General features: G+C 41.5%; 1 protein-coding gene across 1 annotated transcript; it reads left to right on the top strand.

Moving 5' to 3' along the window:
- Positions 1-363: 363 nt before the first annotated feature.
- Positions 364-19,050, top strand: LOC124149501 (catalase). Its single transcript, XM_048394236.1, has 12 exons — positions 364-591; positions 2,554-2,725; positions 3,471-3,581; positions 7,568-7,698; positions 8,384-8,434; positions 8,832-9,011; positions 10,398-10,589; positions 12,595-12,747; positions 13,730-13,868; positions 14,567-14,718; positions 15,714-15,881; positions 17,830-19,050. The coding sequence occupies exons 1-11, from the start codon at positions 535-537 to the stop codon at positions 15,879-15,881; spliced, it is 1,506 nt and encodes a 501-aa protein (XP_048250193.1). The 5' UTR covers positions 364-534; the 3' UTR covers positions 17,830-19,050.
- Positions 19,051-22,874: the final 3,824 nt, after the last annotated feature.

The raw sequence follows: 22,874 nt of genomic DNA, 5'->3' as shown, positions 1-22,874 counted from the left end.
AATAATAATAATACAAGTTTTGAATATTACAAAATATTATTTTTATCAAAAACAGAGGTAGGCACGGCTATAAAAACTTCAACTTCACAATTTATCGGTGCAATGACCTGTTTTGCCTTATACAACACTCCATTTTGCGAATTCTGACCCGCTGGCTGAGCGCCTTTATGATGCATAATTGTCACGATCTACAATAAATCTTGTATTGGTCGTGACTTGCAATATCGCCAGCATTGAACGCCTGTAAGGCCAGATTCTCCATGAAAGCAAAACCCAACTGTGTAGGGCAGTTCCATTTGAACAATGTCCACCAATGACAGAGCACTTTCGATACAGATATATATAGATATCTCTAGCGTTATCCGACTCCATGCAGTATCCGTAAAGTCACACTCTCCTACCCATGCATGTAGCTTAGCCTGCATAACATCGACAAGCCTTCAACGAACAGATCCTGGTTTATGCAACCGGTAATTTGACCTGAATAAGCTGTACGTCAGAGGAAAGTTCTGCGCGTTTCTTCACTTCTTAATCATGGCGACCAGGGATAAGGCGTCCGAGCAGCTAAATGAATTCAGCAAAGGACAGAAGGTAAGTTTGTTTGTTTGTTGGTGTTTTTTACGACCCAGGCAAAATTGTTCGGCTGTAATCGAGTCTGGGACGGACAAAGCAGTTTGTAACGTCATGAGCAACGTGCCATGATATCGAGGTGCAGTTACACGAATGGGCCGAAGTGAACGAGCCTACCACCATGGCCAGTGTGATCGCCTCTCATCACCAGAGGCCCATTGTACCCGGGTTCCTACCCGAGTTCATTGTTCTTTGCGATTTATCGCGATAAATCGCAGAGAATATTAAGAACGGGGCGTGGTTTATTTCACGATAAAACATTGTTCTATCATGACGTCATTGGAGATTCGACTTTATGACGTCGTAAATTGGACGACGAGAGAGAAGTGTCTAGTGAATTGTTTCTCATAGATGTAGTTGGGCAACGTAGATAAACGCAATGGATCGCATCCAGATATGGGAGAGATATGAAATTTACACCCCTCTTAACTTGTCCGACATTGCCGAGGTCGGATTCTATTCAGGCATGGTTTGTTCTCCTTGCGGTGTTTTATTGTATGCTAAACAACGACCGAGAGTCGTTTATTTCTTAAATATAACTATGTGTAATAATTATGTTATGAGCTTAGAGAATATTTGTGATTGGTCAATCAAGGTTTCTAATAAAAACTTGGAAATGTATGCACTATTTATGGCCCGAATTCGAACTAGGCTGGAGGTTCCTGACTCCATCGTAGCGCCACAAGTGGCTATTACGATCTATGTCCCTTTTATGTCAATCCAGTTGACCAATCAGATTCCATCTCTCATATCTCTTGCATTTCCTTCAAACAAAACGGCGGCGCCTAGTCAATACAATCTCATCGATAGTCAAAATCTTTATTGTAATAAAACGGGACGTACTTCGCGAAGTGCATCAAATCACTTGAGCACCTTGATTAAAAACATGATAAGATTTGCAAAATATCTGTCGACGCCCAGTTGACGGTACACATCCCTTGCAAATCCTGCAGTCGACCGAAATCTGCAAGTTGTTAACGAACCGGATGTCTAGTTCGCTGGGCGTTTCGATTGGACTATGCATAGGCTCGTTAGTCCAGACAAAATGTCTCTGCTGAAGTCCAACCTAGTTCGGCAAGGGTGAAAACTGGACTGTCATAGTCAGTAAACGCCCTTGCCTCGGGAAGATGTCTTGGACACAAGTCAATACAGACAAACAGACAGTTTTATTTGCATGAAGGCCATCAGGCCCATAGTACAAAAAGGTTTACAAGTACCATTTTACAGAGAGTTATTTCTTAAGGGAAGATAAACAGGTGCTTTATCTTCCTGTGAAGAAACAATTCAGGAACCTTGCAAAGTTTAACACGACATTTACATTTGTTGACTGACATATTCTTTGTAATGAATAATAGTTATCACAAGTCAATACAGGTAAAATTATTCACAATTCAAAGATTTTGAAGGGGAATGTGTTTCCCATCAAAAAGGTACTGTGTAGTCGTGGTTACAAACATATAGTCGGATATGTAATATTAACAATGAATAACAGAAGGGTTTCATCATCTAGTCGTCGGTTGGTCATCACGATAAATGTCCCCTATTATATTCCTGTCGTATGTGGGCTGTGTGGTAGCCTAGTGGTTAAAGTGTTTGCTCGTTACGTCGTAGGCCTGGGTTCGTTCCCCACATATGCTCAATGTGTGAAGCTCATTTCTGGTGTCCCCTGCCGTTATGTTGCCAGAGTATTGCCAAAACGGCATGAAACCATTTTCACTCACCCCTGTCGTGTTTTGAGTGAAACCTGTTCGTTATGAACTAGTCATATCTTTCTTTAGTTTGGAGGAATGTTCACCTACCTCACCTACCGCAATTATTAAAATATATACAAATGTTCGTGAATTGGATCCTTTTAAACCGCGGATCATCTAGCGTATATGCATCTGTACTTTCATATCCTATATACACCGTGCTCTTTTGTAGAAACCGGATGTCCTCACAACAGGCACAGGTGCACCTGTGGGCCGTAAGACAGCCACCATGACTGTGGGACCACAGGGGCCTGTGTTGTTGCAGGACTTCGTGTTCACGGACGAGATGGCGCATTTCAACAGAGAGAGGATCCCTGAGAGAGTCGTGCATGCTAAAGGAGCAGGTACTTGCTGAGTGAGTGGGTGAGTGAGTGAGTGAGTGAGTGAGTGAGTGAGTGAGTGAGTGAGTGAGTGAGTGAGTGGGTGGGTGTGTGGGTGGGTGGGTGAGTGAGTGAGTGAGTGAGTGAGTGAGTGAGTTGGCGTGCGTGCGGGCGGGCGGGCGGGTTGGTGTTTGGGTGAGTGAGTGAGTGAGTGAGTGAGTGAGTGCGTCGGTGAGTGCTTCGGTGAGTGAGTGAGTGCTTCGGTGAGTGCTTCGGTGAGTGAGTGAGTGCTTCGGTGAGTGCTTCGGTGAGTGAGTGAGTGAGTGCTTGCTTGGATGAGTGAGTGAGTGAGTGAGTGAGTGAGTGAGTGAGTGAGTGAGTTGGGTTTGCGCCACTTTGAACAGTGTTTCAGTTGTAACATGGCAGCGGAGTGGGATGAGATCCTAAAGTGACCCCTGTCATACACGCCTACCAGTGCTGAAACTCTCGAACAGGGGTATTGTAGCGACTGACCAAGGATCATAATCAGATCAACTCTGAGGGACGCAACTGTGACACAACAATGAATTTAATTTGTTTTTTTTTATAAGAATACACACATTAATGTATTTATTTTAAAAAGTAATTAATTCAAAGTGTATTTTTTTTTAAATAATCATGATAATAAAATATTTATGTTGAACAAACGCATCTGACCAATTCTGATCATTATGAGGAATATATTTTTTGAGACTTGTTCTAATTAGTTTTTTGTTTGATATCATTGCAGGGGCGTTCGGCTACTTGGAAATAACACACGACATCACCAAGTATTGTAAAGCAAAGGTATTTGAACGTGTTGGCAAGAAGACGCCACTTGCGATCAGGTTTTCAACTGTAGGTAAGCATGTCAAGTGACTGTCTGGTAAAGTAAATAGACGGGTGCAGTGTCGTTTTTGTCTCCGGTGTTTCCGTGTCGCGACAACCCGTGTACCCGCTTCAAGGCCACCTACATAACAGGGGTATTAATAACAGGCTGCTTGCACACACTGTCCCTGATTACAGTCACGTATATTTATTCAAGGGCGTGAAGTTGCAAGAATGGCCGACGGGAGGTCAGGAAATTCGTCGTTGCACTCGTGACTTTAATATCTGTGAAGGCAAGCTCTGCACTTCTCACTGCACGCGGTGAATACTGATTAACATTTTCTACTGCAGAACTAAAAAACAGAATCAGTAGCTTGTGATTCAATGAGAGAGTGAGTGAGTGTGTGAGTGATTGTAGTTTCAGGGCATAGCATATAATATGAATAATATACCAAAAAAACGATAGTACGTAAATTAGAAGTAGTAAATTTGAAATCTAAGAAGGCTGACCGTATCCTCCACAACCCCTTAATTTTTTTCCCTGTGTCTTGTCTTTAAGTTGCATTGTAGAGCTACAGCATCATTGTCTTTCTTCATTTTATGTATGTTTCATGTTCATTTATGATGTGTGTATTCATGATAGTGTATTCATGATAGTGTGTATTCATGATGTGTGTATTCATGATAGTGTGTATTCATGATGTGTATATTCATGATAGTGTGTATTCATGATGTGTATATTCATGATAGTATGTATTCATGATAGTGTGTATTCATGATAGTGTGTATTCTTGATAGTGTCTATTCATGATGTGTGTATTCATGATAGTATGTATTCATGATGTGTGTATTCATGATGTGTGTATTCATGAGAGTGTGCGTTCATGAGAGTGCATATTCATGATAGTGTGTATTCATGATGTGTGTATTCATGATAGTGTGTATTCATGGTAGTATGTATTCATAATGTGTGTATTCATGATAGTGTGTATTCATGAGAGTGTGCGTTCATGAGAGTGCATATTCATGATAGTGTGTATTCATGATAGTGTGTATTCATGATAGTGTGTATTTATGATGTGTGTATTCATGATAGTGTGTATTCATGATAGTGTGTATTCATGAGAGTGTACATTCATGAGAGTGCATACCCATAAACGTGTGTATTCATGATAGTGTGTATACATGATAGTGTGTATTCATGATAGTGTGTATTCATGATAGTGTGCATTCATGAGAGTGCATATTCATGATAGTGTGTATTCATGATAGTGTCTTCATGATAGTGTGTATTCATAAGAGTGCATATCCATAAACGTGTGTATTCATGAGAGTGTACATTCATGAGAGTGCATACTCATGAATGTGTGTATTCATGATAGTGTGTATTCATGATAGTGTGTATTCATGATAGAGTGTATTCATGAGAGTGTACATTCATGACAGTGCATACCCATAAACGTGTGTATTCATGGTGTGTGTATACATGAGTGTGTATTCATGATAGTGTGTATTCATGATAGTGTGCATTCATGAGAGTGCATATTTATGATAATGTGTATTCATGAGAGTGCATATTCATGATAGTGTGTATTCATGATAGTGTGCATTCATGAGAGTGCATATTCATGATAATGTGTATTCATGAGAGTGCATACTCATGAATGTGTGTATTCGTGATAGTGTGCATTCATGAGAATGCATATTCATGATAGTGTGTATTCATGATAATGTGCATTCATGATAGTGTGTATTCATGATAGTGTGTATTCATGATAGTGTGCGTTCATGAGAGTGCATATTCATGATAGTGTGTATTCATGATCTGTGTATTCATGATAGTGTGTATTCATGATAGTGTGTATTCATGAGAGTGCATATTCATGATAGTGTGTATTCATGATAGTGTGTATTCATGATTGTGTGCGTTCATGAGAGTGCATATTCATGATAGTGTGTATTCATGATGTGTGTATTCATGATAGTGTGTATTCATGATAGTGTGTATTCATGAGAGTGTACATTCATGAGAGTGCATACCCATAAAGTGTGTATTCATGATGTGTGTATACATGATAGTGTGTATTCATGCTAGTGTGCATTCATGAGAGTGCATATTCATGATAGTGTGTATTCATGAGAGTGCATATCCATAAAAGTGAGTATTCATGAGAGTGTACATTCATGAGAGTGCATACTCATGAATGTGTGTATTCATGATAGTGTGCATTCATGAGAGTGCATATTTATAAACGTGTGTATTCATGATAGTGTGCATTCATGAGAGTGCATATTCATGATAGTGTGTATTCATGAGAGTGCATATTCATAAACGTGTGTATTCATGATAGTGTACATTCATGAGAGTACATATTCATATATGTGTATATTCATGATAGTGTGTATTCATGGTAGTGTGCACTCATGAGAGTACATATTCAAAAACCTGTGTATTCATGATAGTGTGCCTTCATAAGAGTACATATTCATATATGTGTATATTCATGATAGTGTGTATTCATGATAGTGTGCACTCATGAGAGTACATATTCTTAAACTTGTGTATTCATGATAGTGTGCATTCATCAGCGTGTGCAGTCATGATGTGTGTATTCATGATAGTGTGCATTCATGTGTGTATTCATGATGTGTGTATTCATGATAGTGCATGTATTCATGTAGTGTGTATTCATGATGATGTGTAGTAATAGTGAGTGTGTATTCATGATGGTGTGTAGTAATGGTAGCATGTATTCATGATGGTGTGTAGTAATGGTAGTGTGTATTCATGATGATGTGTAGTAATGGTAGTATGTATTCATGATCGTGTGTAGTAATGGTAGTATGTATTCATGATGGTGTGTAGTAATGGTAGTGTGTATTCATGATCGTGTGTAGTTATGGTAGTATGTATTCATGATAGTGTGTAGTAATGGTAGTGTGTATTCATGGTGGTGTGTAGTAATGGTAGTGTGTATTCATGATGGTATGTAGTAATGGTAGTATGTATTCATGGTGGTGTGTAGTAATGGTAGTGTGTATTCATGATGGTATGTAGTAATGGTAGTATGTATTCATGATGGTGTCTAGTTATGGCAGTAGGTATTCATGATGGTGTGTAGTTATGGTAGTATGTATTCATGATGGTGTATAGTAATGGTAGTGTGTATTCATGATGGTGTGTAGTAATGGTAGTGTGTATTCATGATCGTGTGTAGTAATGGTAGTGTGTATTCATGATGGTGTGTAGTAATGGTAGCATGTATTCATGATGGTGTGTAGTAATGGTAGTGTGTATTCATGATGATGTGTAGTAATGGTAGTGTGTATTCATGATCGTGTGTAGTAATGGTAGTGTGTATTCATGATGGTGTGTTGTAATGGTAGTATGTATTCATGGTGGTGTGTAGTAATGGTAGTATGTATTCATGATGGTGTGCAGTAATGGTAGTATGTATTCATGATGGTGTGTAGTAATGGTAGTGTTTATTCATGATGGTGTGTTGTAATGGTAGTATGTATTCATGGTGATGTCTAGTTATGATAGTGTGTATTCATGATGGTATGTAGTAATGGTAGTATGTATTCATGGTGGTGTCTAGTTATGATAGTGCGTATTCATGATGGTGTGTAGAAATGGTAGTGTGTATTCATGGTGGTGTCTAGTTATGGTAGTGCGTATTCATGATGGTGTGTAGAAATGGTAGTGTGTATTCATGGTGGTGTCTAGTTATAGCAGTAGGTATTCATGATGGTGTGTAGTAATGGTAGTATGTATTCATGGTGGTGTCTAGTTATGATAGTGCGTATTCATGATGGTGTGTAGAAATGGTAGTGTGTATTCATGGTGGTGTCTAGTTATGGTAGTGCGTATTCATGATGGTGTGTAGAAATGATAATGTGTATTCATGATGGTGTGTAGTAATGGTAGTATGTATTCATGATGTTACGATAAGTATGAAACAATCGTCCTTTACGAAAGAACTTTCCCCGACATATTCCTTCACTGACGACTTATAGGTGGAGAGAAGGGGTCGGCGGACACGGCCAGGGACCCCCGGGGGTTCGCCATTAAGTTCTACACTGATGACGGCAACTGGGACCTGGTGGGCAATAACACTCCCATCTTCTTCATAAGGGACCCTATGCTGGTGAGTAGAAGAACAATGCTATAACTATAACTTCTACAAGAATAGTGAACTGAAGTAGAATAATGGTCCAACAATTGTATAGACAGTGTAGTATAAACTACAGTAGAACAATAGTGGAACTGTATTAGAAGAACAGACCACAACAAAAGAAATGTATCAAGGCGTAAGTAGAACAAAAGAAGAATGTTGTAGACAACGGTAGACCTCTAGTAGAACAATATTTCAACAGTAGTAGTGAGTGTGTAGGTTTTAACGCCGCTATTAACAGTATGACAGTCATATCGCGGCGTATCAGCTTAATGTGGGAGGAAAACCCGAAGTGATGCAGGTCTCAGATGTTTACCACTTCGGTGAAACCCACGAGCACGGGTATGGTGCTGACAAACCTAGAAACATAATCGGGGCGAACCGGGATTCGAACCCACAATCATAGGTTTCTGGCGTGCCCAAGGGAGGCAACTCCGCACAGCGAATCTCGGCGCCTTAGACGACTGGGCCACCGGTGCTCCACCAACAGTAGTAAAACAGTTGATCAACAATAGGTCACTAGTAGAACTACATCAGAACTTGTGTAAATAAACACCAGAACAATCCCGACGTTGTCATGAATATGATTACATCCGACTTCTAAATGCCTACAAACATCTATAATTGTTTTTGGAATTTAATCGTTTCTTAATTCCAGTTCCCTAGCTTCATCCACACCCAGAAGAGAAACCCCGTTACGAACCTGAAGGTATGACGCTCTGTGACGCTCTGTGACGCCTGAAGGTAGTTGCTAGGCATGTTCTGAAGGGTGGCCTCCGGTATTTTACCTTGGACTTCCTAATTGTCATAGGGTAGCCATACATTTGTTTCGCGTAATGCAACTTTGTCTTACTGTACAGGAACTTTTTTTACTAATGATGTATATTACTGTTACTGGTATGTGGGCAAGTAAACAAAAGACGAGTGTTGAGAAGGTTAGACGCGGATAAAGGGTAGCTAATTGCTTGCATTTACCTATACGCTAATGGATTTCAAAGGGTTCTTCCCCGGCACACAGATGTAAATAATTTGAATTTTTTCAGTAAACCTATACAAAAGTGTGTGGTATAGATATTCGGTGTTTGAGTGAGGTAGATTGTCCACAGGACCCCGATATGTTCTGGGACTTCATCACGCTGCGTCCTGAGACCACCCACCAGGTGTCCTTCCTCTTTTCGAACCGCGGGACCCCAGATGGTTATCGTCACATGAACGGCTACGGCAGCCACACTTTCAAGATGGTCAACGCCAAGGGGGAGAGTGTGTACTGCAAGTTTCACTTCAAGGTAAGCTTACTTCTGAAAATTGTATTTACGTACGTACCCCAGTGATGACCCGGGTTAGAAATGGCCTTGAACACCCCATGCTTGTGTGAGGTGACTAACGGATCGGGTGATCAGATGACTTGATTGATGCATGTCATCGTATCCCAGTAGCGTAGATCTATGCTCATGATGTCAATCACTGGATTGTGTGGCTGATTATTTACATTCCGCAGCATATAGCTTGAATATTGCTGGGTGCGGCGTTAAACAACAAGCAAACGCTATCCATGGAGACCCCGGGGAAGGATAGGTCCCTTGTACCTCAGGCGACTGGCGTGTCATCCTTCCTTTGTTGCTTGGGTCATCATTTGTGTCTTCAATAACTGGGTTCTCTCGTCTAAGTCTCGACTGCTGCCAGATCACAGTGATGCAACTGGAGTATTATGGACCGCGGTGTTAAACAATATTCACTCTCCCCGACTCGTAATTACTTCAACTGGTCGTAGAAGGGCAGCTGAAATTGCACATCTCTTTTGCATAGATTTTGTCGCGAACACCTGGTATCATCACAATTTGATAGTGATTAATAAACACATGCTCATGATATAGTCGGAATCGTACTATCGATATTGCTATTGGATATGCAAAAGGTTTTATCGCTTTATTTACATTTGTAGGCATAGAAACAGCTGAGGCAAAATGGGGTTTAACGTCGCGTTGAAGATGATTGCACTTATACGACGTGCATGCATGCATGCATGTGTTTGTGTGTGTGTGTGTGTGTGTGTGTGTGTGCGTGCGTGCGTGCGTGCGTGCGTGCGTGCGTGTGTGTGTGATTGTATTAGTCCGGGCTAATGCCGACGATTTAAAGGTGCTAGCCCACTGAGATACCATGCCGCAGTTTAACATGAATATTCTGACTGCAAGCCGACCAGCCAGGCAGGGTTACAAAAAGTACCATTTGTTAGCGTCTTTTGGTATGACACGGTCGGGGATCGAACCCCGGACCTTCCGCTTTCCGGGCAGACGCTCTACCACTAGACCACGGAGGCGGTCCATAAAACAGAAATCGGCCAGGATTTATTGTGTATTAGTAAGTTTGTATGAGTTTTAAAATTCTTTCATATATATTAACACAAGTTGTGCATTGTGCATTGTGCCATAAATGTTGTATGGGTTTGGAAGCAGGATGACACTCAGTGTGAACAGAACATGGTTGGGTTAAAACCACAGAACCCCTTCCCGTGAACAGCTTGATAGTGTGACGTCACTTTTCGCCGTCAATTACGGTCGTTCTTCATATCACGAAAAACTTGTCTTGTAAATAGTTAGTCTAAATATACGATATTCCTTGTGGCGGCCTCACCATTATCTTACTCCCTCACTCATCCTACCGCATGTCAACAGACAAACCAAGGCATCAAGAACTTTACAGGAGCCCAGGCTGACAAGCTGGCCAGCGATGACCCCGACTACGCCACACGTGATCTGTACAACGCCATCGCCGGGGGCAAGTACCCATCCTGGTCTGTCTTCATACAAGTGATGAACTTCAAGGATGCTGAGAGGCTCAAGTGGAACCCTTTCGACCTCACCAAGGTAGGGAACCCACCGTCATCACGCATCTTTTCATTACTTCATCAAGGAGACCTTGACCTTATATATAATGTCAATGTGTCTTTGTCATCACCTCGATGTCAAACGTTACGGATTTAAGGGACCCCTTTTTTATAATAACATAACAACAAACCCAGGAACCTTTTAAAATTGTAACACTTCTTTTACCTCACTAATGTATGCCTTCTTTTGACCTATTTCTCGTCATGCTCTAACCATGGTATGACAGCCTTTGACATCATATTTCTCGTCATGACCTAACCACGGTATGACATCCTTTAACATCATATTTCCCGACATGACCTAGACATGGCATGACATCCTTTGACATCATATTTCCCGACATGACCTAGACATGGCATGCCTTCCTTGGACATCATATTTCCCGACTTGATCTAACCATGGTATGACATCCTTTAACATCATATTTCCCGACATGACCTAGACATGGCATGACATCCTTTGACATCATATTTCCCGACATGACCTAGACATGGCATGCCTTCCTTTGTAATCATATTTCCCGACATGATCTAACCATGGTATGACATCCTATGACATCATATTTCCCGACATGACCTTGACATGGCATGCCTTCTTTTGACATCATATTTCCCGACATGACCTAACCATGGTACGACATCCGTTGACCTCATATTTCCCATAATTTGACCACATAGTGCCCGCCATTGCCAACCATGGTTTGTCATCATCCTTAATAGTAATCCCCATAGTTCACATGGCCCTCGATATGACCAGACAGTTGACGTTTGTTGTTGACTGTTGTAGGTGTGGCCCCATGCAGAATACCCCCTCATCCCTGTTGGTCGCATGGCCCTCGATATGACCAGACAGTTGACGTTTGTTGTTGACTGTTGTAGGTGTGGCCCCATGCAGAATACCCCCTCATCCCTGTTGGTCGCATGGCCCTCGATATGACCAGACAGTTGACGTTTGTTGTTGACTGTTGTAGGTGTGGCCCCATGCAGAATAACCCCTCATCCCTGTTGGTCGCATGGCCCTCGATATGACCAGACAGTTGACGTTTGTTGTTGACTGTTGTAGGTGTGGCCCCATGCAGAATAACCCCTCATCCCTGTTGGTCGCATGGCCCTCGATATGACCAGACAGTTGACGTTTGTTGTTGACTGTTGTAGGTGTGGCCCCATGCAGAATAACCCCTCATCCCTGTTGGTCGCATGGCCCTCGATATGACCAGACAGTTGACGTTTGTTGTTGACTGTTGTAGGTGTGGCCCCATGCAGAATAACCCCTCATCCCTGTTGGTCGCATGGCCCTCGATATGACCAGACAGTTGACGTTTGTTGTTGACTGTTGTAGGTGTGGCCCCATGCAGAATAACCCCTCATCCCTGTTGGTCGCATGGCCCTCGATATGACCAGACAGTTGACGTTTGTTGTTGACTGTTGTAGGTGTGGTCCCATGCAGAATACCCCCTCATCCCTGTTGGTAGCATGGCCCTCGATATGACCAGACAGTTGACGTTTGTTGTTGACTGTTGTAGGTGTGGCCCCATGCAGAATACCCCCTCATCCCTGTTGGTCGCATGGCCCTCGATATGACCAGACAGTTGACGTTTGTTGTTGACTGTTGTAGGTATGGCCCCATGCAGAATACCCCCTCACCCCTGTTGGTCGCATGGCCCTCGATATGACCAGACAGTTGACGTTTGTTGTTGACTGTTGTGGGTGTGGCCCCATGCAGAATATACCCCCTAATCCCTGTTGGTCGCATGGCCCTCGATATGACCAGACAGTTGACGTTTGTTGTTGACTGTTGTAGGTGTGGCCCCATGCAGAATACCCCCTCACCCCTGTTGGTCGCATGGCCCTCGATATGACCAGACAGTTGACGTTTGTTGTTGACTGTTGTAGGTGTGGCCCCATGCAGAATACCCCCTCACCCCTGTTGGTCGCATGGCCCTCGATATGACCAGACAGTTGACGTTTGTTGTTGACTGTTGCAGGTATGGCCCCATGCAGAATACCCCCTCATCCCAGTTGGTCGCATGGTACTTGACAAGAACCCCAAGAACTACTTTGCTGATGTGGAGCAGATCGCCTTCTCCCCGGCGCATATGGTGACAGGTATTGAGGCCAGCCCCGACAAGATGCTGCAGGTGAGTTGAATCAGCCGGGTAATTGTGTCGTTCATTTACTGACGTGTTACACGTGGTCAGGCCGGCCAGGTAATTGTGTCGTTCATATACTGACGTGTTACATGTGGTCAGGCCGGCCAGGTAATTGTGTCGTTCATATACTGACGTGTTACATGTGGTCAGGCCGGCCAGGTAATTGTGTCGTTCATATACTGACGTGTTACATGTGGTCAGGCCGGCCAGGTAATTGTGTCGTTCATATACTGACGTGTTACATGTGGTCAGGCCGGCCAGGTAATTGTGTCGTTCATATACTGACGTGTTAGATGTGGTCAGGCCGGCCAGGTAATTGTGTAGTTCATATACTGACATATACATAACCAGTTAATTATGCTACAAAAATAGATATGATCGATGACAATAAACAACACTCCCTTGACGATTGTATACGTCATGCTATTACTTTAAGTTTTGATAATAAAATATAAGTTTAGATCTCACACAGCACACACAATACTTAGCTGGACGAGAAAAATGAATCGATTATTCTTTTAATATTGATTTCTCACAGTAAAATATCAGATATGAATAAAAACCAATCAGAAATTGTATGTGAAGTATTCATTGGTGTAAGCATTATTGAGGTTAACAGGTGTTCCGGTAGCCGTGGCTGACCAGTGAATCAGATTGGTTGGTTTGTTGTTTAACGCCGCACTCGGCAATATTCCAGCTATATGACGGCGGTCTGTAAATAATCGAGTCTGGACCAGACAATCCAGTGATAAATATCATGAGCATCGATCCACGCAATTGGGACCGATGACATGTATAAACCAAGTCAGCGAGCCTGACCACCCGATCCCGTTAGCCGCCTTTTACGACAAGCATAGTTGCCTTTTTACGGCAAGCACGGGTTGCTGAAGACCTATTCTACCCCGGATCTTCACGGGTCCAGTGAATCAGAGAAAGATGTTTGAAACATTCCTGTTTGTTACGTTTTCAGGGCCGCCTCTATTCGTACTCGGACACCCACCGGCATCGTCTCGGCAGCAACTACCTGCAACTTCCCGTCAACTGCCCCTACAACACCCGCCTCAGCAACTACCAGAGAGACGGCCCTCAGTGCGTGGACAACAACCAAGGTTAGGGAGACATGCGTGAGCGAGTGAGTGAGTGAGGGTGGGTGGGTTGTTAGAATTGTTGGTGGCTGTTTAAGTGAGTTAGTGGGTGAGTGAGTGAGTGTTTGAGTGTTATTTAATGCTGTACATTCAATATCCATTTGACAGCGGCCTGTACATAAACAAGCTTGATCAGACAATCCAGTCATTGATATTATGCGTAACAATCAACACTTTCGGGTCACCTTCACACAATCAACCATGTCACCCTGACCACCCGTCTCCTATCCCAGCGTTTGTTGCTAGAGAACATTTCCAACCCTACTGGTTCCCAATGTAGTCGCTTCTGTCGACTACCATTGGGGTGCTGGGGTCCCCACTGTCTCATATATAGGTAACATAGCTACGGATGAGTGAGTATGATTTGACACCGCTTCTAGAAGTAGTCCAGGACGTGAGACGGCAAGAAATCCAATACTGGGCTTCACACGTTACAAATGTCGGGAATCGAACCTGGGACTAGGGTGTTGCGAATGAACGCTGAACAACGTGTTCAAGATACAATTTTATACGAACCACATCTGCATGACGGTGATGGTGTTGTGACGTGATCTATATGGCATAATTGACAAACTATAATAGTGTCCTTCTCAGTCATTTAGAACATGACCTACATCAAATTACATGACTTATTTTGGATTCTTGACTCTCTTTCCCACCAGCTGGCGCTCCTAATTATTTCCCCAACAGCTTCTCCGGCCCCCAAGAGGACCCCAAGTGCATGGAGTGCTCTTTCAAGCTCACTGGAGACGTCGCCAGATACAGCACTGCGGATGATGACAACTTCAGCCAAGTCGGCATCTTCTGGAAGAAGGTAAATGCTCAGAATCACACAATCAATGATAGTGTCTGTGGGGTAAAGTTCTAGTGTACTCGTGTTTGAATGGGGTAAAGTTCTAGTGTACCCGGCTGTGAATGGGGTAAGTTCTAGTGTACCCGAGTGTGAATGGCGTAAAGTTCTAGTGTACCCGGCTGTGAATGGGGTAAAGTTCAAGTGTCCCCGCGTGTGAAATGGGGTAAAGTTCTAGTGTACCCGGCTGTGAATGGGGTAAAGTTCTAGTGTACCCGAGTGTAAATGGGGTAAAGTTCTAGTGTACCCGGCTGTGAATGGGGTAAAGTTCAAGTGTCCCCGCGTGTGAAATGGGGTAAAGATCTAGTGTACCCGTGTGTGAATGGGGTAAAGTTCTAGTGTACCCGTGTGTGAATGGAGTAAAGTTCTAGTGTACCCGTGTGTGAATGGAGTAAAGTTCTAGTGTACCCGTGTGTGAATGGAGTAAAGTTATAATGTACCCGGGTGTCAATGGGGTAACGTTCTAGTGTACCCGTGTGTGAATGGAGTAAAGTTATAATGTACCCGGGTGTCAATGGGGTAACGTTCTAGTGCACCCGGGTGTGAATGAGGTAAAGCTATAGTGTACCCTGGTGGGAATGGGGTAACGTTCTAGTGCACCCGGGTGTGAATGGGATAAAGGTCTAGAGTACCCAAGGGTTGAGTAGGTAACGCTACTGTGTACCCGGGTGGGAATGGGATGAAAAGCTTGTGTATCAGGGTGTGAATGGGGTAACGACTCTAGTATAGGGCTACCTTGATGCTGTATCTTGGACCAGGGTAGAGAAAGAGCAGGACATGCTTCCACTTTTCGCGAACGACTAATGTCATTACATATTTTCAATAATCCATTCATATAATTTTCATCACTATTTTGCCTTTTACGCCCCATGGAACCTGTCCCGGCAGATATTAGAGACTCATTATTCTCTGGCGTTGACGTTTTCGATTTGACCATCTATTGTGTCTAAATGATCCAGGTCCTGCCGCCGGGTGAGCGGGACCATCTGATCAACAACCTGGCGGGACATATCATCAACGCCCAGGAGTTCATCCAGAAGCGTGCTGTCGCCAACTTTGGCAAGGCGGACCCCGAGTTCGGCCGGCGCCTGCAGGCTGCTCTCAACGCCTTGAAAGTGGAGCCCTAGGTGAGTGTAACAACTACAGGTTGTAGCGGCAGTGTGAGTGGTTGTCCCACGCAACTATGGTAACAACATCACATGCAAATGAAAGCATTAATTTCGTTGTGGAGAGTGGCGTCCCCTGGAAGTGTCAGGACGTTCTTGTCTTAGGTTCGCCTTGATCACGTTTCTCTGTGTGCAAACCCTATATCCCCCGTGCTATTTGGGTTAACCAAAGTGGCCTACAACCTGGCCAACATATAGAACTTAAATATCCATCCAGTGCAATAGATGCAAACATTCTCAGAAATTGCCAAGAAATTGAGTGTGTTTATGTAGTTCTGGAGCAGTACTGGGGATGTGTTATACACTCGGAACAAGCTGGATCAAGCTTTCACCAAAGCGGTAAACGTCCAAGACCTGCTTTCCCCCCACAAGCCGGCACGCTGTGATATAACTGGAATACCGTTCAATGTGAGTGAGCAAATTCCAATAATATCAGGGCGGGGGACACCAGAAATGGGTTTCACACATTGTACCCATATGGGGAATTGAACCCGGGTCTTCGGCGTGCCGAGTGAACGATTTAACCACAACGCCCCGGAATACTGTTCAAAGTAACCTCATTCAACCTACTCGCTACACCCCTACTGTTTACACCAGCCCTATGGTGTGACCTCCGTGTGTACTTCAGTGTGAAGGCCCGAGTTTTCTGAAGTAGAAAAAAGTGATATTTTCAATGCAGTGTACATACCACTTGATATTTCATTGCAGTGAACTTACGACGAGCTATTTCACTGCAGTGAACATAACACTTTGACAGAAATATTGCCATACAAGAGTTATCTCCCCTGAAATTGTCTCCCTTCATCGGAAGTGTTTAGCCCGTACACAAACTGTTGACGTCCTTTTTACATTAGTTCCACATTGAAAAGGAAAAGAAAATGACAGATGGTCATTTATGGAGTTAATATCGCTTCTTGTCGTTTGTTATTCTCGCGAAAATGATTCGTTATACATTGTAAATTTCTCATTTAAATCGTCAATCGAGACTGTTCGTTTCGCAAAGCGTCATTTATGTTATTTGACCAGCGTGTATTCTTTCGCTTCCAACAGCGGTCTCGTAGCTTTCAAGAATATGTTTTTGAGTTTGATTTTGTACATCATCATAATTATCCAAATGTATGGTAAAGCATTTTCGTGACCCTAGATAGTTTTTTAGACTTTTGTTTATATTTTCTAAGATTTTGCAAACTCGGAACTACGTTTTAAGTCGCAATTACAAGGGGTGGTGAAACGTAGCTGCGTTTTATGTAGGGAGGCTCTACGTTCCAGGTTTAACATTTGTAATGAAAAAGAAAATTCCGTTAGTAGACGACACAAAATGTATGTAACAAATAGGATATTCCATGTCACTCGTAAAAATATCTCCTTTCCCCCGTCACTCGATGAGAGAAACATGATATTTCACTCTACACCTTAAATATCCTCTATTTATTACCCATAAGGTTAGAAATATCCGAGTTCATAAAAACCGCATGTGCATGCGCACTAGTGCCAATATCACTTCACGCGCACTAGTGTATTGTTTACGTCATTTGGACGACATTGTTGACGTCCTTCAAATCGTATTGTGACGTACGATCGGAATAACGTCACACTAGAAACGACGTCATAGCTCAAGATTGTTGACGTCATTCGACAAGTGTGGGTTTTCTAAGACGGCAGTCGGGATCAGTGCATATTTCTAAAGCGGAGCTCAAAAGAATTAAGAAATAAAGGTAATAAAGAAATTATTATACTCGCATATGAGCTACACTCATTTCACGAAACTCGTGTAAGATTTCATGTATTAGCCTCGCTCTCGCTCGGGAAATACGAAAATTCCGACTCGTTACGTAAAATCAGCATGACAGACATGCTCATATAATAATCACTGTATGTATTTCCTAATGATTTTGTCTGTCTGTTCCAGATTCGGTTGCAGGCAAATCCGGAAGTACAGCCTTGGGTACAGGATGATCTCTCAGCATGTACATTGAACTATGCTCACAGATGAATAACTGATTTGTTACACAGTACTCATCGTTGTATTCTGCTCTGTTATGTATATCGTGTTTAGTTCCACAAATAGCAAGATGGAGAGATCAATAAGCATACAGTGTAACCATTATGTTTAAAAAGCACTCAAGTAGGCTAAAACAATGAGGGCATATTTTTCAACAGTTACATTTCTGTTCACGAATGTTTATTAATGAAAGGCTTTGTTTCTTTGGGAAAGCGCTCCAAGACTGAGTATGTGCAATTTATTGATCATAAATCTGCGTGAAACTATATTGGAAGGAGAATTTAGCTTAATTTTTGCCATTGTGATAGTATGAGAATTTTCTAGTTCACGTTATTTGTAGGTGACTTCAACTAAGGTCAGAAATGCAATTAAGCTTAAGTAGCGTTCACATTAAAGATAATGTAGCTCTTGTTAAACCTCTGGATATTTGGTTTAAATTACATTTAATATATTGGCAACTATTCAGTGCAAGCGAAGTGCGTCGATCATATCCACTAGCCCGGCATTATTCTTAAAAGTTGTATTTTACACTCACTTGTATGGACAACAAATGTTTGGACATTAATGTTGATGTTTTGCATCACACTTGTGTTATACCTTAGGCGTAACCGAGAAGACAGAATTAAGCCATCAGCTAAAACACTACATACAAGATCAAGGCACAATGGATTTTGTTTTCAAATTCTGCCTTGTTTTGTGAAAATATAACATTTATTTCTTGAAAATTTCATGCAACATGAAAACTTGAAAAAAAATCGAAAATGCAGTGTGTGCATACGCAAGAATGAAAATGTTGGTCAGCAGAGTACTATTGTTATATGTTGCCCGTTATTTGCTGCGCTCTTAATAATCAATACATGGTTGGATAGACATAGATTGAGAAGTAGATGCATTAGCAAGTTCACGTATACAGTGATGCGGAAATTCTGCATAGAAGCATGTAGTCTTCAGCTTATCGCATATTTTATATCGAAATGGGAATTTCACACATTCAATGTACTTAATTGGATTCTATAATAATATGTATATTCAATTATGTATTTGTATCAAGAGAGGTGATGGTAAGACTACAGCTGTAGTGCTACACTTCGGTCCATATTAAGATGCAATAAAATATTTTGAAACAAACATTGCTAGTTCTGTATTTAATTGACTGAATCAAAATATTATGCATGTATCAACAGACTAGCCATTGCCTCATTCAAGTCAAAGTGAAAGATATTTATTGCATGTAAGGCCTCCGGACCATATACAAAAGAGTTACAAATAAGTAGTTTACATATTTGGAAATATACTCATGTTTAACAATTTGTTTCTTAGGGAAATTGCATTTTTAACATATATAGCCAGTTTTAATATGACAGCAGCATCTTTTGAAGAAAGAAGAGAAATGAAAGCAGGTACAGGATAATTTGACAGATAGCGTTCTGGTATAAACTTTCATCTTAGGTCACAATAATAAGGACATACAAAAGTAAAATGAATTTCATTTTCTATAGCTGAATGACATAGTGGGCACAGCCTCTTCGACTTTTCAGTGGTCATTTTTCTTCCTTCATTTATCATGAGATCTGACAATCCGAGCCTAAATTGAATAAATGGACGTCGAAGGGTTATTGATGTTAATGGAGATAAGTATTTGTCTGGTTGAATAAAACTCTTAAACGTTCTGTACAAATCATACCTTGAACTGTTTTCTAGAGTGGAATGCCATTCCAGATTAAACATATTTATAGATTGTTCACGAAATTGTTTCAGAAAGAATTTAACATCACAAACTGTTTGGTTTAACCATACAAAACCGTAGCCATGAGAAAACAAAAGGTTTCTAATATGTGATGCCCATGTTACTTTGCCCATGTCGTCTAAATGTACAAGCATATTATAAGCAAGTGTGGGGATTCGGCGTTCATACATTCCAAGAATATTAAACCAGTATTTCAATCATCTAATTTGGGAGTTGATATATAACGGGTATCTGCCACACTCGCCATAGACCATACAATTGGGTGTTGATGGACCAACGGATAAGATTTTTTACAGGCTAAAAGATGTAGCTTTTCAAGACAATCGTATCGCTGAAATCCCCATACTTCTGATCCATATAACAGGATTGGCTGCATTTGGGCATCAAATAATTTAAAAAATATATTCGGTGTAAAATCTCCTACTTTCTGCGAGACAGACATTGCATCGATTAAGGCCTTCTTTGCACGTGATGTTAAGACCGAGACACTTTCTTGAAGTTCCTTGTATGGGTAAACATTACACCAAGATATGTATAAAATTATGGCTCAGAACATTAACACATTAACCATCGAAAAACCATCTTTCATTCAATGACACCTGGCCCCCTCTTCTGAAAATGGCAATATTTGTTTTATCATAGTTAACTGATAGTTTCCACTCTTTGGAGTAACATTCTAAAATGTTAAGTTATTTTTGTAATGCAACAACAGAATCTGATGCTAAAATGACATCATCGGCAAAAAGAAGCATCAAAATTTCTATTACATTTGGGAATAATTGAATACCATGTTTACCCCTAGCCATAATTTCATAATATAATTCACTTATAAAAAATTAGAACAATATCGGGTTCAAAATACATCCTTGTCGTAAGCCAACCGGACAGTCAAAGAAATCGGTTACACCCTCACCACATCGTTCACATGATTTGATATTTGAATACATACCTTTTTATAAAGAGTACATTTTCCCATGGAGGCCAGTAGTTTTTAAACAGTACCATAGGTTATAACGATCAACGGAGTCAAAAGCATTTTTTTTAAATCGACAAAGGCGACATACACTTTGTGTTTACGACGAGATAGACATTTTTTGATTATTGCATATAATGTGAATATATGATCTGAAGTTGATTACTTATTTCTAAAACCAGCTTGAGTTTCTGGAATATTATCTCGCATGTTAGCCCAATTCGTAATCCTGGAATTAAGCACTGATGTAAAAGTCTTTCCAAGAATACTCATTAAGGATATTCCCCTATAATTGTCTGGGTTGTTAAACTGTTCTTTCTTGTGAATTGGAATAATTACCGAACAAGAATAGCTTCTGGGGAATATACCACTATCAAACATCTTATTGAAACAGTTTTGGAGAAAAGGCATAATCTCAAATTTGGAACATTTTATCATATCAACCACAATATGGTCAGGACCAGCAGCTTTTCCACCTTTTAGATGTACAATAGAGTCCAGAATTTCATCCTGTGATATGGGTGATTCTAAAATAAGTTCGCTAACATCATTATAACATGAAGAGGAAACATAATATCGTCAAACACATCACTGTCAGTGTTGAAAACAGTGTCATTTGAATTGTTTTTGCATAAAATGTATAACCCACTCATCCTTTGAGATACTAACTTTTCTATTTGTCTGCTTTTTTAATGAACGTATTTGTTTCCAAAACGTAGGGGGAGAATAGATAGTATCACTCATTTTTTTAAGCCTACATTTACACAAGTCAGATTTATTTTTCTTACAGCACGATTTAGTGATTTCTCTTTAGAAACAGTACGTCTACGTCTAAATGTTCTCAATGCTTTTCGAGCAACCCGTCTAGCAATCTTACATTCGTCACTTAATGGGGCCTTGGTATGTTGATAATGCATAATTCTAGTTCTTTTCCTCATACAATCTGCAGAATCTAAGATAACATGGACGAAATCATCTGTAGCCCCATCAATGTTAAAATCCAGTTAACTGAAAAGTAATTGATTATAAGACACCATCCTTTCATGCAGGCTGTTTAAAAACGTTTCACAAAGAGATTCATTTCAAACAATCTTTTCTTTAAAGAAACCAGATGTTGGCTTATCATTTTGGTTGTTCGTGTTTGGGAATTTACATGTTAATTCTAATGGTAAATAATCGGACTCTATGCGATCTCCAGCGTTTAACATGTCAATGAATTGAAAAAGATCCGGAGAACAGATAAAGTTATAATTTACACTACATCCATGTCGACCACAATATGTATATTCCCCTTCTGCGTCTCACTTCTCCGTCTATCAACTTGCCTTTGTCTCACTAACTCCTCCCTGTATGAACAGACTAGCCTTTTTCTCTCTCACTCCCCCCTCTATCAACTAACTTTTGTCTCACTCACTCCCCCCTCGGTCAACTAGCCATTGTCTCACTCAGTCCTCCCTATATCAACAGACTGGCCATTGTCTCACTCACTTCTCCCTCTATCAACTTGCCTTTGTCTCACTAACTCCTCCCTGTATGAACAGACTAGCCTTTTTCTCTCTCACTCCCCCCTCTATCAACTAACTTTTGTCTCACTCACTCCCCCCTCTATCAACTAGCCTTTGTCTCACTCCTCCCTCTATCAACAGACAAGTCATTGTCTCACTCACTCCTCCCTCTATCAACAGACTAGCCATTGTCTCACTCACTCCTCCCTCTATCAACTAGCCTTTGTCTCACTCCTCCCTCTATCAACTAGCCATTGTCTCACTCACTCCTCCCTCTATCAACAGACTAGCCATTGCCTCACTCACTCCCCCCTCTATCAACTAGCCATTGCCTCACTCACTCCTCCCTCTATCAACAGACTAGCCATTGTCTCACTCACTCCTCCCTCTATCAACAGACTAGCCATTGTCTCACTCACTCCTCCCTCTATCAACAGACTAGCCATTGCCTCACTCACCCCCCCCTCTATCAACTAGCCATTGCCTCACTAACTCCTCCCTCTATCAACTAGCCATTGCCTCACTCACTCCTCCCTCTATCAACTAGCCATTGTCTCACTCACTCCCCCCTCTATCAACTAGCCATTGCCTCACTCACTCCTCCCTCTATCAACAGACTAGCCATTGTCTCACTCACTCCTCCCTCTATCAACAGACTAGCCATTGTTTCACTCACTCCTCCCTCTATCAACAGACTAGCCATTGCCTCACTCACTCCCCCCTCTAT

The sequence above is a fragment of the Haliotis rufescens genome, unplaced genomic scaffold, assembly GCF_023055435.1.
Source record: "Haliotis rufescens isolate VD_foot unplaced genomic scaffold, xgHalRufe1.0.p SCAF_1, whole genome shotgun sequence".
NCBI lineage: Eukaryota > Metazoa > Mollusca > Gastropoda > Lepetellida > Haliotidae > Haliotis > Haliotis rufescens.
Note: the sequence above shows the minus strand (reverse complement) of the source record. Positions and strands in the feature narration are given on the sequence as shown.